Source organism: Fukomys damarensis, unplaced genomic scaffold (assembly GCF_012274545.1).
Source record: "Fukomys damarensis isolate Sample0158 unplaced genomic scaffold, DMR_v1.0_HiC HiC_scaffold_38, whole genome shotgun sequence".
In the NCBI taxonomy this organism is placed as follows: Eukaryota; Metazoa; Chordata; class Mammalia; order Rodentia; family Bathyergidae; genus Fukomys; species Fukomys damarensis.
Window position 1 is genome coordinate 34,179,661 of NW_022900950.1, and position 16,841 is coordinate 34,196,501.

At 37.2% G+C, this 16,841-nt stretch overlaps 1 protein-coding gene across 2 annotated transcripts in view; it reads left to right on the top strand.

The window, feature by feature from the left end:
- The first annotated feature begins 4,941 nt into the window (after positions 1-4,941).
- The window catches only part of Uspl1 (ubiquitin specific peptidase like 1), a 34,721-nt gene continuing 22,821 nt past the window's right edge, over positions 4,942-16,841 (top strand). Inside the window, exons 1-4 of one of the 2 annotated variants that reach the window (XM_010623873.3) lie at positions 4,942-5,165; positions 7,564-7,729; positions 8,238-8,366; positions 12,936-13,569. In XM_010623873.3, the coding sequence (XP_010622175.1) occupies positions 7,631-7,729; positions 8,238-8,366; positions 12,936-13,569 (862 nt within the window). In that variant the 5' untranslated portion in view covers positions 4,942-5,165; positions 7,564-7,630. Of the gene's footprint in view, positions 5,166-7,563; positions 7,730-8,237; positions 8,367-12,935; positions 13,570-13,625; positions 13,707-16,841 lie in introns of those variants that run through there. The other variant, XM_019207464.2, reaches the window with a different exon arrangement.

Consider the following 16,841-nt stretch of genomic DNA (forward strand, 5'->3'; position numbering starts at 1 on the left):
CAGTTTGAGCCCAGTTTGTGTAACTTAATAAGATCAAGTCTACACAAAACAAAACAAAACAATGAGGAAGGAACAGTACTGCCAGTATGGAGTTAAGGCCTTTAAAGGTGGGCCATGCTAGCTTCAGGGCAATAGTCACTATAGCACATCTTCAAACTTTCTATTTCTTTTTTGATGTTTAAAAAAAAATTCTTGGTGATTTATTTTAAATTTCCAGGCTAAATTAAATGACAGAATGACCCCTGGGGAATGCAAGACTACCTATTTCCAAATAATCCTAAATTCCTTTGAGTCCTGATGATTAACAAATTCATCTTGAAATGACAACTATGTCCCAATTAGGAAAGAGTTTCTCTATATGAGCTTAATTTTCTGAATCCTGATTGCTAATCAACATATTACGTGATTACTTCAACAAGTACTTATAAAATGTTATTTTGTCACTGGAAAAAATGCAGTTCTGTTTTCTGACCTCTAGGCTGGTCCAGGGTCAAAAACTAATACTTGTGCCTAAAGCAACTCCTAACAACTGAACATTCTTGATCTATTCCTAAAGCTACATGTTCAACTAAGAGGATGTGTGATATACTGGAAAAAGCTCTGGATTAGAAATTAGAGATAGAGGCTTTAGTCTTAGGTCTGCAACTTTGCTATATAAATTAAGTAAGCTGTTCACTTCTTCATGGTTTCTTCTAAGGAAAAATATGAATTTGCATCATAGACAAATTTAACTGTATATGCTTGGCAAAAAATTACAAAGAAAAAACAAAAGTTTAAATAGATTTTAATCGGGAATAAGCATTAGCTTAGAAGCACTTCTTTGTAATAAATTCAGTCTGTTTTCATGACTGTCACTGTAAATAGTTCTTCTATATGATTTTATTTATTTTTGTTTTTTCGAGATAGGGTCTTGCTATGTAGTTCAGACCTTGAACTTGCAGAGATCCTCCCGGCTCAGCCTCTCATACACCTGGGATTACAGGTGTATGCCACCATACTCAGCCTACTATACGATTTTAATGTTTTTAATGATTGATATATTTATTTAGTATAAGGTCCATCCCTAAACAATCTACCAGGTCTCGAGACCTCGAAGAAAGAAACAGCCACTCAAGTGATGGGACTTGCTTATTTTAGAACCAAACAGGGTATTAACTCTACTAATTATACTGGCATAGGGGACACAAGGGTGCCACTGCATAAATAAAATTTTACATAAGGTAAAAAGATAAATATATAAAGTTTTTGGTTGCAGTTCTTTTAATAAAGATCTGGAAAAAACCTTGAATATCCAAAAGAGCAAACTGATAAAATGACACAAAAGCACAAGAGTGTATTATGCAGTCATAAAAGAACATATTATAAAGTAATAGAGAATAGCTGGTTGTTATGGTGCCTATAATCCCAGCACTGGGAAGGCCGTTGCAGGAATATCACTGAGTTTGAGGCCAGCCTGGGCCACACAGTGAGTTCAAGGACAACCTGAACTAATAGTGAGACTCTGTCTCAAAAACAAACAAACAAAACTAGAATAATTTCTAAGGTAAGTGAATAAGGTACATAAAATGCACACAGTGTGTACTACTTATGTTTACAAAGGGGGAAAATAAAACATATACTGATACTACTTGCTTATATATACTTTTTTTTTTTCAAAAAATGTACAACAGTTATCCTTTGTTGCTTGCTTCTTAGACCTAGACAGGAAACTTGTTGATTGAGGGACAAGTGTGGTAGTAACTTTCACATTTGATTTCTGAACTATGTGTACTACCAAAACAAAACAATTTAAATCATTATGACAGTAGTTTAAGATGAAATGGGATCACATCCTTAGTGGAGAACATTTTTTAAAAAGTGGTAATTCTAAGAGTTAATTTAACATCTGCAGTCAGAATGTTCAAACTACAAGGGACATTCCTTAAGATATCCATCTCTTCTAAACTTCTTTTCATAGATGTGTAAACCAAAGCCTTCAAAATTAAGCGGCTTGTGAAAAGTCACATAACAGAAGAGATGGAATGTTATACTATCTACTCTATGTCTCTATCAAACTGTTTTCTCATTTTGTATAGGAAGAATAGAATCAGGTGAATTTAGGCTACATTATGAGTTATCTCATATTCTGTCTAAATTTTAGTCTTCAGTATGAAAACCTTAATCGCTGGGACTACTGATTTCTTGTTTGGACCACTATAAGGTTACACTTACAAACAAGCTCTGCCTGGGCTGGGGTTTAGCTCAATAGTGCCTTGCCTGCCTCGTGAGTGCAAGGACCCAAGTTTAATCCCCATTCTAAAATAAACAAACAAGCTGGGCCTAACTTTATAACTGCACTAATACAGTATAATAAATGCATTTTTAAATCATAACTAAATTCACCAAGGGCAAGTGCTAAAATGCCTCACATTGATTTTTTAAAATATAAAAATTCTTAGCACAAGTTTATTGCAAAAATAAAATTCATGTAGGTTCCTTAGCTAAAGCCCAAGTGTTAGAGGTGTTTAAGAAAAAATAATTTTTTGGAATTAAAAAAATGTTAGAAGGTACACAAATCAATTACAACATCACATATACCAGTGGCCAAGAGCAGCACCCCATAATTAAACCTTGGTTTTAGCAAAACATTTGAGATAAAGACTACATATAGCTTCTCATTAGTTCTAGTTATATTTTGCTACCAAATAAATTTTGTCTCCAAACAGAAAAACTTGGAGCTTTCCCAACGTTAACTTTAGATAAGGGATTAGACTATAGTCACAGGGTGCTGCAAGAAAGCATCACTAGTTACTTTAACTCCACCTTTCTGATGAGACCTGAAGAAGCAATTGTAGCAGGCAGCCTGTATATCAAGTATGAGCCACAGAAATTTATTTTGGTTAAGGAATTCAACTTTATAAGAGCTGACTTCATGAGAAGAGAAAATGAGAGAAAGACAGAAAATCCTGCATGGCATTGTACTCCCACTGTAGTTACTCATTAGCTATTAGTTCAAAAAAATAAATTAAAGCTAAAGGGCTTTCTTTTAGTAAATGAATATGATAAAAGAAATAAGTAAACATAATTTCTGTTCCATATTGCTGACAAAAGGGAGGAGGCAATGAGCTTTAATCCAGTGGAAGGTGACTCCACTCTTCAGGACCACTGTACATAGGAAAGGAATTCCAAATTCACTGGTAAGGAATAAGCAGAAATGTATACAATTTTGTCAATTTGGCATGAGTAGTATCTAAAATTAATGAGAGTAATATTCAATTTTTCCTAATCGCCTACATCAGAATCTCTCTATAAAGATGCTTTCCTGCTTTTTACAAGAAGAAAAACTCTCCAAAGTCAAAACAATACAAACTAACATCTTTTCTATTCTCTCCCCAAACCAAGTCCCATTTCTATTTTGTTCCAGTCATATTCCATGGGCGGGGAATGTCAGAGAAGTAAAATTTGTACTTGAGTACTATAAGTCAACTTTTCAGGTGACAATGTTTGACTTTTGATGTAATTCAGTTTGATGATGTTGCTCTGCAATCTTAAAAATTTTAGCTACATTTTTATTCACCCAATTGTTTTGCTCCCTTTGAGTTAGCATTCAGTCAGTGTTTTATCACCGAAAAGGTGTATTCCTTTCTAAAAATGGAAATAGCAATGGCGTGCAAGAAAAAACCCAATTAGTTTTGGCTACTATGTCGAGGAAGAACTATTCTCAAATTTTCATTATAATCCAAAATAGAAAATCTAAGCATTAACATATATATCAGTCCATGAATAATTTAGTACCACTACAAAAATAAGTAAACAAAAACCAACCTATTTTTATCTGGAGAAAAACTCCTAATAAACTATTGGATCTCTTGACCATCTAGAAGTGCAATTTCTTTGTACACAAGACTTGGTTCCTCCATACCATTCTGCCAGTTACTAGTATTATTCCCAAATCATTTAAGGAAGCTGAAAGCCAAAAGCAAAAACCCAGATCCCCCCAAAAGCCAAAGCACAGACCAAAATGCCAATTGTGGTCCCTCTGTAAAGAAATGGTCAGAAACTGCAGTGATATCCTAAGGCACAGAAACAATCGGACCCGAAGGGCTTTTGGATTAAGCTGCTTTCAAAAATTAGAATTCAGACTCAGACACAGCAGCTGCAGTCACGATGTCCCTTAAACCACATGACCTCCCTACAGAAGTCTTTAAAACTTATCAACTAAAATGACAACTCCCCTTTCTCAGAAGTTCAAACAAGGCAGGGCAGCTGAAACGAGTGCGCCAAAGGGCAGATTGGCTGCTTATTATCAGAACGGGTTATGGAGAGCCAAGGCCCTGCGCTTTCACGACTCTCCTTACCGTTAGATGATCTGGGAGGGAGGAAAGGAGGAGAAACACCCCAGAATCCTGGCAGAAAAGCCCCTGGCCTCGAAGGTGGTGTTTAGGGGGAAGGGAGGGGCAGCTCCGTGTGTGGTGACCCTTTGTGAACACGCAACTGAGCACTCGGTTCTCACCGAGGCTGAAGGAGCTGGCTGCGTACGGGTGCCTGGCGCTGCTCGGCTGTGGAGGCCGAGGCATCACAAGGACGCCCAAGCCGAAACTCCAAGGCAGCCCTTTTCGGCTCCTAGCCCACCCTGCGGGCCGCTCCGGAGCCCAGGGTTGCCAACCCGGACTCTCGCGGTACAACCCGATCTCTTTCCTCAGCGGCGTAATCCCTCCGCAGCGGGCCGCGCACTAGTTTTAATCACGCCCCACCCCCTGACGCCGGCGTCACCTCCGCCACTCGAGCGCTTTCCAGCAGCTTCCAGAAACGTCGCCTTTCCAAACCCAGCCACTCACACAAAGGGGGTTGGGTAGTCACCGGCCCTGCCCCTATTCGTGGTCGGAAATGAAACTGAGGCAGCGGCTGCAGAGTGGAAAGCCACGCCTCTGCGGGGCCCTGGCGGAAGTGCGTCGGTCTTCGCCTTCCCCGCCACTCCTACGTCCTTTCAAGCCCGGCTAGCAATGGGAAGGGGAACTCTTTAGCCTCGGACTCCAACCGGAAGTTGCTTTCCGGGTTGAGACGCGGTGGGGGAGGAGTACCCCGAGGGGAACGTGAGTTGGACGTTGCTGCTTGGTGTTGTGGTGCGCAGGCTGGAACGGGAGTTCGGGCCGGCCGGGTACGAAGGAGGGGAGTGCTCGGTAAAGGTAAGGGGAAAGAGGGAGTAGTTTGCTTCGGCTATCGAAATAGGGGAAAAAGACCGCTTGGGTGTCCTATGCCTTGGACACGCACGCTGCAAAAATGAGGTGGGGTGGGACAAGGTTCGGGTGGGAAGGGTTGTAGAGTTAGAGGTGCAGGTCCGTTTGGGCGCAGAGAGGTAAACACTGAAGAGAAACCAGAGTTGGCTCCTCTCCCGAGGAACGTGGGGATGGGCTGGGTTAGCGGATCGCTAAGCCTCTTGGGTTTCCAAGGTTAGATTTTGATAACTCGTCTCGTTCGATCCTGCCGCTGTCTTGATTGCACACAGATGGGGATTAGTACCCAACAGGGCTGCGGTTGAAAGCCGACCCGGTTCTTCACCTTTGGGTTCGTAGGGGCTTCGCTTCGACGGTTCAGATGCTGAGCCTACTTGGGCTTGAAGCGCAGAACTCGAAGAGGTACTAAAGGCCTTTCTTCGAGCAGTTATTTCTCTAGGTTTCCGCGTTTTGCTCACGGGACTGAATTAAGGTTACTTGCATACTTTTGCTAATCCTTAGGGTCAACTCTGCTCCACATTCATTGTCCTGTCACTGGGTCCGTATTGAGTAGGGACTCTGGGCTATCAGTGGCTTACCCACCAACATTTCAATGAGAAAACCAGGTAGGCTGGTGGCAGAAATACTAAATATTTAGAACCCCTCCCAAAGAAAATCCATAAAAATTAAAAAAAAAACAAACACACAAAAAAACTACCTAGGTCTTCTTTCAAATACAAAAATCCTGCGGTGGTTCTTAAACTAGTATGTCCCTAAAATAACTGCATTCACTGTCTTTCCTTCAAAAATAATTTGCTCCTGCTCCCAGTATCTCACATAAATTTTGGCGTCTCCAGCCTTTCAAACAAACTAGAAAGTTTGAATCCTTCTCAGCTCTAGTTTGTCTTTTTCACGCAGCAAGTCACCAAATTCTGTTAACAGTTCTTTTGAAAAGGTTTCCTCTTTCCATTCCATCCCCACTTCACATCTGTCAAAACGATGCTCCCCCAAAACAAGCCCAAACTGTCTCTGCTCCGGTTAAAATCACGTATTTGCCCGAGCCATGTTACAGTAAAAGTCCATCCAAAAAGCTAAGTATGATCTTAAGGGTAGAACGTGACTTAAAAGTTCACTGCACGGTGAGACCAACCTAGCTTTTTGTCTTCCTCTACTTCACCCAGCATCCTTCTTCTTACATCCCTCTTTCAAGAAAATGAAAAACGTGCAATTTAGAGTAATCCTCAAGGCAGTCCTTCTCAGCCAGATGATTTTACTTTGCCAGGGGCATTTTGGCAGTGTTTGGAGACATTTTTAATAGGTAGACATCAGCGATGCTCCTGCATGTTGTGCAATGCATGACAGTTCCTAAAACAAAAAACTATCCGATCCAATTTTAAATTTAAATCCGATCCAAGATGTGTGGTGCTATAGATGAGAAAGCCTTTCTTTTGATTATTGATTTTATTTTTGAAATTATTCCTTGACTTGAAAGGTGTGTGAAATTAATACAGCTGGAACAGAATATCATAACTAGTTTTTAAAAGTGAATTGGTAAGCCACTGAATCCCAGAATACGGTTTTTGTAGAATGATGGATTTTATGTTGTGGAAAGACTTAAGCTTGAAACTCTTACAACGTGCTTGCTAAGTAATAATTTTCTTTTGCTTAAAGAATTCTTACATGTGCTTTTGCTATATTTAAAATTCATATTTAAATTGCTTTTAATTGCGTTTTCCACGTACTTAGCTATAATTTTGATCACTGGATATGGTTTTACTTTACAGGGATACACTCACAACAGACTTGTCATGTAATTTGTACTATGGCAATGTTTATATGTTTTGTTCTGGTGCAGATCATTTACAGAAACAAATTGGTGTTACCAACTTTTAAAAAGTAACATTCTCAGCCAATGAAATATTGGTTAAAAATAAGAATGTATGACACATGTGATTCATTGGTTCTTTTGTACCTGTTAAATAATAAAACAGTGAATCCTGGAGGTATCAGGTATTTTCTCATGGTAATGTGGAATGTTTGATTATAATTGTGCATAGACACTTAAAAACTTACATTTTCAAACTCTGGTCATATAGTTTGCTTTAAATACATAGTAGCTCCCAGTACTATATGTTTTGTTTAATTTGCTTACCAGAGAGTTGGGTGTGGAAATATAACCTATGGCCAGTTTTTGCTCTCTTCCCATCATTTGCAAAATATATAAATAAATTTAGGTATTTTCAATTTCAAGATCACAATTTTAGGGTATGACTATCCTTGGACTAAAATATATTTCTTTTATAAAATAACATAGCTTTTTGTTTTAGAGTAAGTAGGATTTTTATTTAATGTCTTGACTTTTTTTTTCCAGGGTTCATTGAAAAATCCTTAGTGATATTGACATGTTTCAAGTGACATAAATTAGCCAATGACTCGGAATGATGGATTCTCTGAAGATTGGAAATGGTTTGCCAGTGATTGGACAAGGGCCTGATATAGGGATATCTTCACTCCCCATGGTGGGGTATTTGGGAAAAGTTAGTGAACTTATTTTTTGCCTCAGTGCAAAGTTGTTTTTTTTTTCCCCCTTGTATTTTTGAGACTTAAATTTGGTATTTAATTTTACTAATTCTAAAAAAAAATATATCTTCCACGGAAATCTTACAGCAATGGCGAAAGATTGTTTACCTCTGTGTTTTATTGATATATGAAAGTAGAAATAGAACATGGACCTTATGGTTTTCTATTTGAAGATAATGAAATTTATTTTGCCCTGGCACTCGATGTTACTTTTTTTCTTGCAAATAAAACTGATGCTATGGTTAACACTTAAAACTTAATCTTTAGTCTTTAAAACTATAATATTCCTTTTTGAATAATAACTATTTAAAACCTTATATGCATTTGTTTTATTTGCCATATGTACTCTTGCCAGGATACTTGTTGAAAACTAATTTTTTTTCTGGTTACCTTTCCATTTGACCTTTTGTAATTAGGTGCAGTTTATATAGGTCTATATTTTAATTTGCTGTATTTCTCTTCTAGAATTATGATTCAGCTAAAGTTGCATCAGATGGATATTGTCCTGCTTGTAGGGAAAAGGGAAAGTTAAGAGCTTTAAAGACTTACCGAATTAGTTTTCAAGAATCTATCTTTTTGTGTGAGGATTTGCAGGTAAAGTATTATTGTACATCATATATAGGTTTTAACCTTTTACATTTTTCTTCATTATTTTAACTCATTTTGTATTTTTTACAGTATAGATTTTTAGTACATAATTTGATGTTGTAAATCTGATTGGTTAAACTTTTTAACATTTTGATTCCTGAGTTGGTACATATGTGTTTGTTTAACTTTGTGGGGGTTTTTGTTAGCTATTAGTATATAGTACTTACTCTCTCGTGGCTTTGGTTTATTAACTTTGGGACTGATTGAAAAAGTTATTGTTTCTATTTTACCTGGAAGAGTATTTTAGAAATTGGTTAGTCCAAAAACTCTGTATTCTCTGTGCTAAATACTATGTATTTAAAAATCTGTAAATACCTTTTAGAATTAATTACAGTAATTTGTATCTACTGGTATAACTTTTATATAGGTCATTAAATTCTTCAGTACTCAACATTTTATTGTAGTAACAGTTTATGAAACTTTTGTACACATTAATTCTCAAACCTTTGTAAGATAGCTATTCTCCCCACCCCCAATACCAGGACCTTGCACTTCCCAGGCAGATACAGCACTGCTGAGGTACATCCCTGGCCCCAGTAGTCTCATTTTTCAAATAAGAAAACAGAGACAGGCTGGAGATGTAGCTCAGTGTTAGCCTGCTTTCTAGGTATACACAAGGCTCTGGGTTTCATCCCTGGCACAGTAAAAAAGAAAACAGATTTAGAGAGTTTAGGAATAGAAGATCTTTATAAAGTGGCAGAGCTGTGATTGGAATGTAGTTCTCTAATTTCAGATCCATTTACTTCAGTGAAACTAGCAGTTCATCAGAATCACCTGGAGTGCTATTAAAATATTTCTGGGTCTTACCCCTAGATACTGATTCAGTGGAGTTGGCTCAGAATTTTTAACCTTTGAGGATGAATCTGGTTACTAGCTTAGTTTGAAAGATATGAGGCTAAATCACAGGGCTGGTGGTAGATACTTCTCTGGATGTAATTTGACAGAAAACATTTATGCATTTATTCGGTGTGTGTTTCACTGTGTTGGCACTATTCCCAATCCCATGATGAATATAATACGTTATGTTCTGAAGTAGAAAAGACCATAAAGATAATAAACAATACCATTTATTTTTCTCAGATGCTAGAAAATATTGTGGAGAAAAATCAAGCAGTGGCCACTAGAGTGTCAGGAGGACTTTGCAATTATAAATAAAGTGGCAAGCAGAAGTCTTCATTGAGAAAGTGAAATTTGAGCAAAGGCTTTCAAGAGGCCTGTCTTCTGTCTTCCAGGAGAAGTAGCACAGGAAGGGCTTGAGAGTGGAAGCTGCTTGTCATATTTATACTATAGGTAGTGAAACCAGCAGAACTGTATTTGATAAGAAGTGGAATGATAGAAGACAGGTCAGAAGAATAATTGGGGAGGTGGCCCAAGTCAGGTCTTAACATCCATCTCTTGACTTTAAGTCTGGGTAAAATGAGGAACCATAGCAGAGATATTGTCAGAAGAATGGTGATACCATCTGATTTATGTGTTAAAGGGATTGCTTTGGCTGCTGGGTTGAATGAGTAATGGGTAAGAGTTTGCTTTAGTTACTTTCTCATTGTTGGGATAAAATCCCTGATGCCTACAACTCTGAGGAAGAAAGGTTTATTTCGACTCATAGTTTGTAGAAGTTTCAGTCCATAGTGAACTGGCTCCAAGGCAGGCCAGCATGGAATAGGGGCATTGCAGGGGAGAAAGCTCTCAGCCTCGTGGTGGGAAGCAGAAAGAGATCAAAGAAAAATGAAGGAGATAGACCCTGTCAGGTCATGTCCCAGTACCATACCTGCAGGCTTCAGCCCTTAGTGTCACATTTAGCTGTAGACTCATAATCCACGCACACATGATCTGTACACTGGCTTTGAACTAGTAGCCTTCTGCCTCAGGCTCCTGAGTAGATGAGATTACTTCACCCCTTTTAAAAAGGATTTTAAATAATTAGTGTGATCAGGGAAAACATTTTTATTTGTAAAATGAGTGTAAGTTATTTTTATACTTTGTCTTTGGCAAATACTTTGTAGAAAATTATTTTCCAAATACAAAATATGTTTTCCTTGCTTATTTTTTTATAAGAATAAAAACAAATTTATTTAAGCTGCTCCCCTCGAAAATAATCACTGAAAGACAGTGTTAGGATTTTTGTTTTTTTTAGCATTAGACTTTAAATGATATTAGATGGTAGTACTGAGCTCAAATATTAATGTCTTTATCTCCTTAAAGCTTTTTTTAAAGACAGAGTAAAAGCTTTATTCTAGTTGCAGAATTATATTCACTATAAATAAAATAGAAACTAAAGTCAAATATAAAGAGTTAAAAATAGAAGCCTCCAAAAACATTTAGGGAAACCATTCAAGCCATTAACTTTTGTGCCCAAGGGCCCTTTCCTGGTTTAATGATATATTAAGTTAAGCAGGTGTACAGGTAACATGTATACACCATAATCAGATTGATAAATAGCTTGTGTTTTGGTTTTTAGTGGGGTTTTTTGCTGCTCGTTTTTTTTTTTTTTGTTTTGTTTTGTTTTTGGTACTGAGGATTGAGCCCAGGGCTTTTGCGCTGACCTGTGTCCCAAGCCCTTTTTATTTTATTGTTATTTTGAGAGAGGGTCTTATTCAGTTGCCCCAGCTGGAGTCAAACTTGACATCCCTTTGCCTTAGCCTTCCAGAATGCTAGGATTGTGGGCCATCATGCCCACCTTGTTTGGGGTCTTTAAAATTCTTTTTAAGTTTCAGGAAAAGACATAACAATTTATCACTTAAACCTTTCTTAAGAGTATAGCTCAGGAGTATTAGATATATTCACAGTTTTGCAACACATCCAGAGCTTTCTTCAGCTTGCAAAACTAAAGTGCTATGTCCAGATATCCTAGTTCTGCTCTTGGCAATCCCTACTATACTGTTTCTATAAATCTGACTATCCCAGATATCTCATATAAATGAAGTCATACACTATATTTCTTTTATGTGACTTATTTCACTTAGCTTAATGTTCTTGAAGTTCATTTATGTTGTAGCATGTAACAGGATTTTCTTCCTTTTTAAGGCTGAATCAATTTATTTTGGCTATACCATGTTTTCTTTATCTGTTCATCTGTCATTGGACATTTGGGTTGTTTCTCTCTTTGGCTATTGTGAATAATGTGGCAGAGAACATGGGTGTACAAGTATTTGAAATCTTATTTTCAATTTTTTTGGTATATATACCTTTATGTAGCTTTTGGTAGACACAGGTAATTGTTAATTTTAGTTTTTTCAGTTTCCTGGCAATGTAGAATTTAGGAAATCTCAAAGTATAAAGATGACAGTCAAATTACTATTGATATTGATCATGCACGTAGTTGATAACAGAATCTAGACCTTGTTCCATGTGTACTAAGGAATTTCACAAGTATATTTTAGAAGTAGTATTCATTTGTAGAAGCCCCTAGGTAGGGAAATTCATGCATTTCACTTATCTGTTGTTGTGAATCACTTCAAAACTGAGTAATTATTTTCATGACTTTGTGGGTTTGACAGGTAACTCATTCCATAGGATGTCTGCTGCAACAGCTGAAATACTTGTATGTCTGCAGGTAGTGCTAGCAGCTCTGGGAGCTGAATTAGGCAGTCAGTTGGGAATCTCAGATCTTTTTCATGAGGTTAATTGGGTTTAGCAGTATGATAGCTGGGACTAGGAGGGTTTCAAGAGGACAATCCATTTGAGCCAGTGTTTATTGGACTTCCGTGTACATCGTGTGTTTTAGTGTTCTGTCAAAGCTAGTCATGCAGCTGATCCCAGTCTGTGTAGGAGGGGGACTGCGGGCCTGAATTACAAGGAGGGTGTGGTTCTTTAGTTTACTCGAGGCCACTGGAGGAAGCAAGCTATCATACTTAGTTTAGAAAAAGGCACATTTTAAATGAGGGCAGTTAGTACTATATATAGATTCTTGAATTTGTTTGTAGAGTATCTTGGTAGTCTTCAAAGTCAGGAAAAGTTCACTAATGATTTGTGTACATTTTTATATTTGGATGAAAAAGTTAACACACAGTATGATTTGATGACATTGAAATTCAGCCAGTTTAACTCTAAACCCTATAAGGGTATAAAATAGCAAAGTTCTCAGATTCATGTTCAATTTCAGAATATAAGAAAAATATCAATTTTTCTGTGCAGTGTTTTTATTTCAAAATACTCTTCCAGTATTTAATGTTACACAGTGTGTGTCCCAAAAAAATAGTACTCTCCATAGTGTCTTCACATTGTTGAAAGTTAAAAGTAATTGACATAAAATTTCTTACTAACGCAAAAGCAAATGTTTTCTTGCTAGTGTACCCTAATCTAGATTAAATCTTTGATTTTTCAAATTAACTAGAAAAAAGTATTTTGGAGGCCTAATTTTGATTGGCTCTAATACTTCCAAATTTAGGCTAATATAGTTGCTAATGTCAAGTTAATCTTAAAATTTCATATATTTTTTATGATACAGGAATTATAAGGTAAAAATGAGCTTATTAGAATTTCTATAGCTTTTATGACTTTATTTTTCTTTCCTAGTGCATCTATCCTTTGGGCTCTAAATCACTTAATAATTTAATTTCTCCTGATTTGGAAGATTGTCACACTCCAAATAGGCCTCAAAAAAGAAAGCTCCTGGAAAACAGCTGTAAAGATTTATCTCTTTTAGCAAATTCCAAAAAGACTAGAACTTATATTGTTACTGGTGATAAACAAATTTTAAAAAGTGAACATAATGGAGAAGTATATAATGAAACCTCGTCAAATTTACTACTTCGTAGTAGTCAACATGATTCAGTTAGGACAGCTGAATCCTTGGGACAGAATAAGATTTTGGAAGCTGATAGTGTTGATGTGTCTGCTGAAGATCCTGCTACAGTTGATGTCTCTAGAACTGGGGGACTTTCTCCTCAAAATGAAGGATGCACATCTGAATTTGAAATGCCATGGGAGAGAATGTGTTCATCATTTTGCCAGACTTCATGTGTCCAGTGGAGAAATGCTAATGCTCTCTGCTGGTTAGATTCTATCTTGTCAGCTTTGGTGCATTTGAAAGCCTTGAAGAACACTGTGACTGATTTGTGTTCTAAAGACTCTGTATTTTGGCAGTTGTTTGAAAAATATGATCAAGCAAATAAGCTCCTGTACACCAGTCAGTCGGATGAAGTTAAAGGTTGGTATTAATATATTCTTTCTAAGTTTTAAAGATTTTAATGTTTTTTCTCATAGTGAGAGGAAAAGATGCCATCAGTAGTTTCTGTTCTGTGAAGTCCTGGGCCCAGAGAGCCATGAAGTGTTACGAATTCTCAGGTAACACCAGCCACAACATTGTGACTGCCACAGAAGCAGCCTTTTCCAAAAGCTACTAGTGAAGAAAGGGGCTGTGGTTGTGCCTTAGCTTGTCAAGATGATAGTAGTTATCACATCATTGTATCAAAGTAAAATCTTAAGTTTTTAACTACTGAAAAGTAGACTAAAGTAAAAACTTGTAATGAAAAATCCACCCCCAAATCTGTATAACAAAGGGTGTATTATTGTTTTATTTTTGATAAAATAGGATACCCCTGAAACTACCTTGTAACCCAAGAAGTATTAAAAAAATTCCAGTTTCTTCTTTCTATTTGTGTGTTCATTGTTGTCTCCTACCCACCTTTACCTGGAGGTAATTATCACCTTGAATTTTATTTCATCATTCTTTAACATATGTATAGCTAAACAGTACATTGCTGAATTTAGTTTTGAACTTTTTTAAAGGGGCATTGTACTATGTGTGTTCTGGTACCTTTCCTTTTTGTAAAGTTCTGTGAAGCTAATTGTAGTTGTAATTCAGTGATTTTCATTGCTGTATAATGTTTCCATTTTGGAACTACATCAGTGTTGTCTTTCCTCAGTATCTATAGGTTCCAGGACCTCCTGCAGATGCCAAAGACAAGGATGCTCAAATTCTTTATATACAGTGGCTTGATACTTGTTTAGAACCTTTGCACATCTTCCCATATGCTTTTTTTGGGGGGTACCAGGGATTCAACTCGGGTCTTTGCGCTTTCGAGGCAGGCAGCGGCACCACTGAGCTAAATCCCCAGCCATCCCATATACTTTAAATCACCTCTGGATTACTTACATTTCATGTAAGTGCTGTGCAAATAGCTGTTACATTGTGTGGAGAATAATGACAAGGGATCATATATATTCCCTATTCTGTGAAATATCCGTGGTATGCTTATTCTGTTGGATTCATGACTTCTTTTTTGGTACTGGGGATCAAACTTGGGTCCTTGCACTTGTGAGACAGGGAGCGAAACCACTGAGCTAAGTCCTCAGCCCCTCATATGACTTTTTTAACATCCTTATTGGGTTTCTACATCAGATATGTGTTGTTGAATCTCCTCCCAGTTTCCAGCTTGTATTTTTACTTTTAAAAGATGTCTTTTGAGTTACAGGAGGCTTTAGCATCCCTTTGGGAACTAATGTTTGTAGCTTTTTAAAGGAATCTTTTACCAAGGTCAAGAAGTTATTCACTAATATTTTCACCGAAAAAATCAGTTTTATTTTTTGATATTGAAATTCTTAATTCACCCAGGGTTAGTATTATGTGTGGTGTGAGGGTAAGGATCCATTGTTTATTTCTTGTGTAGCCTGTTTTTCTAGCTCCACTTTTTTTGTCAGCTGATTTGCCATGCCACCTTTGTCATGTGCCAGCATTCCATATACATGTGTAGCTGCTCCTTGGTTCTCAGTTTTGTTCTGCACCCCTGCTTTTTTTTTTTTGAGACAGGATCTCACTATGTAGTTCAGACTGCCCTGAAACTCACTATGTAGCCAGGCTGGTCTCAAACTTGCAGCAATCTTTCTGCCTCAGCCTCCTGAGTGCTGGGATTACAGGCGTACACCATCATGCCCAGCTTTGTGCCACTGTTTTATATGGCTTCTACTTGAAATTAGTTTGAAGTGCTTTGATAAATATTTCTTTTCTGATCTTATTTGTGCTTTTTTTTTTTTTCCGGGGGGTGCTTAACATTATGCAAGAGTTTTTTTTCTTTTTGTTTTTATGTTTATTTGGGTTTTTTTGTTGTCGTTTGCTGCACTGGGGCTTGAACTCAGAGCCTTCACACTGAGCCACATCCTTATCCCTTTTTATTTTCTATTTTTTTATGAGACAAGGTCACTGAGTCAATATTGGCCAGGCTGTTCTAGAACGTACAATCTTCCTGGGATAACAGACATGTGACACTATGCCTGGCTCAAGTTTTCTTCACTTGGCATTGTAGATACTTTCTTATGCATGTATGTGACTTAAGTTGTCCAGTCTCTTGTGTAGATCCTGCACATTACTTCACACTTACTAACTATGCAGGCTACTAGCATGTTTTGCTATTAGGAATTCACACCATGACAAGTGTCCATATATCTTTTTGATACAATATGATTAAAATTCTAGCAAGGATGTTAAAACTAGAGTGTTAATGGTCTTGCTGAATGGCTTTCCAGGAAGGTTGTGCTAACATAGTTTCATTTTTCTTATGTGAAAGAAAATAGTTTGAGTAGTCTAACAACCTTTAGATTGTTGAAAAGTTAGGATTTTGTTAAGAAATGTTTCACTTTGAGTTCCTTGGAGACTAATTTGTGTGTGTTTGTGTGAGTGTGAGTTGTTTGATTTTTGCTACAATTCAATTTTTCAAAGGTTCTCCCTTGGGGGTAATGGGATTTACTGGGAATCAAACACAGGGCCTTCCTTACACATGTTAGGCAACTGCTCTATCACTGAGCTATATCCCACCCCTTTAAAACATTTCTATTTTATTTTGAGACAGGATCTCCTAATGTTGCCCGGGTTGGGCTCAAACTTGCAGCCTTCCTGGCTCAGCCCCCCCCCCCTTAAGTTTATTGGTACATTTAAAGCAGATAATACAGTTAAATTTATCATTGGAATGTTATACCTTTACATGATGTATCTTGGTTCTTATTTTTTCCCCATACCCCTGCCCTCTCTTCATCCCCTTCAACCTTCCCTATTCACAAAGACTTTGTTTCCATTTTTTTCCTTTTCTCACATTTTTCCCTTATTTTCTTTCCCCTCCCTTTCCCACTTCCCCTTTAGCCATTTTTTTTCCTATTTCACACTATCAGTTATATCATATGAACCTTATTTACACTTAGTTTTTCACACTAGAGAATCTATTTAGTATTTACTTAAATGTCCTATTTATTTCACTTAAAGAGTATAGGCTCCATGTGCATCCATTTAGCTATAAATGTCTCTAGTTTCTTATTCTCTCAGCCTCTTGAGAATTGGGACTCCAGTCATGTACACTCTGCCTGCTGCCCTTGGCTTTTCTTCTGTTTCGGTTTTCTGTAGTTGGTCAGCAGGGTGACTGGCTCAGTTGATTATTTCAGAAGAGCAACATTGAATATTGGAATTAACTTTAGCTTTATATTTTTATATTT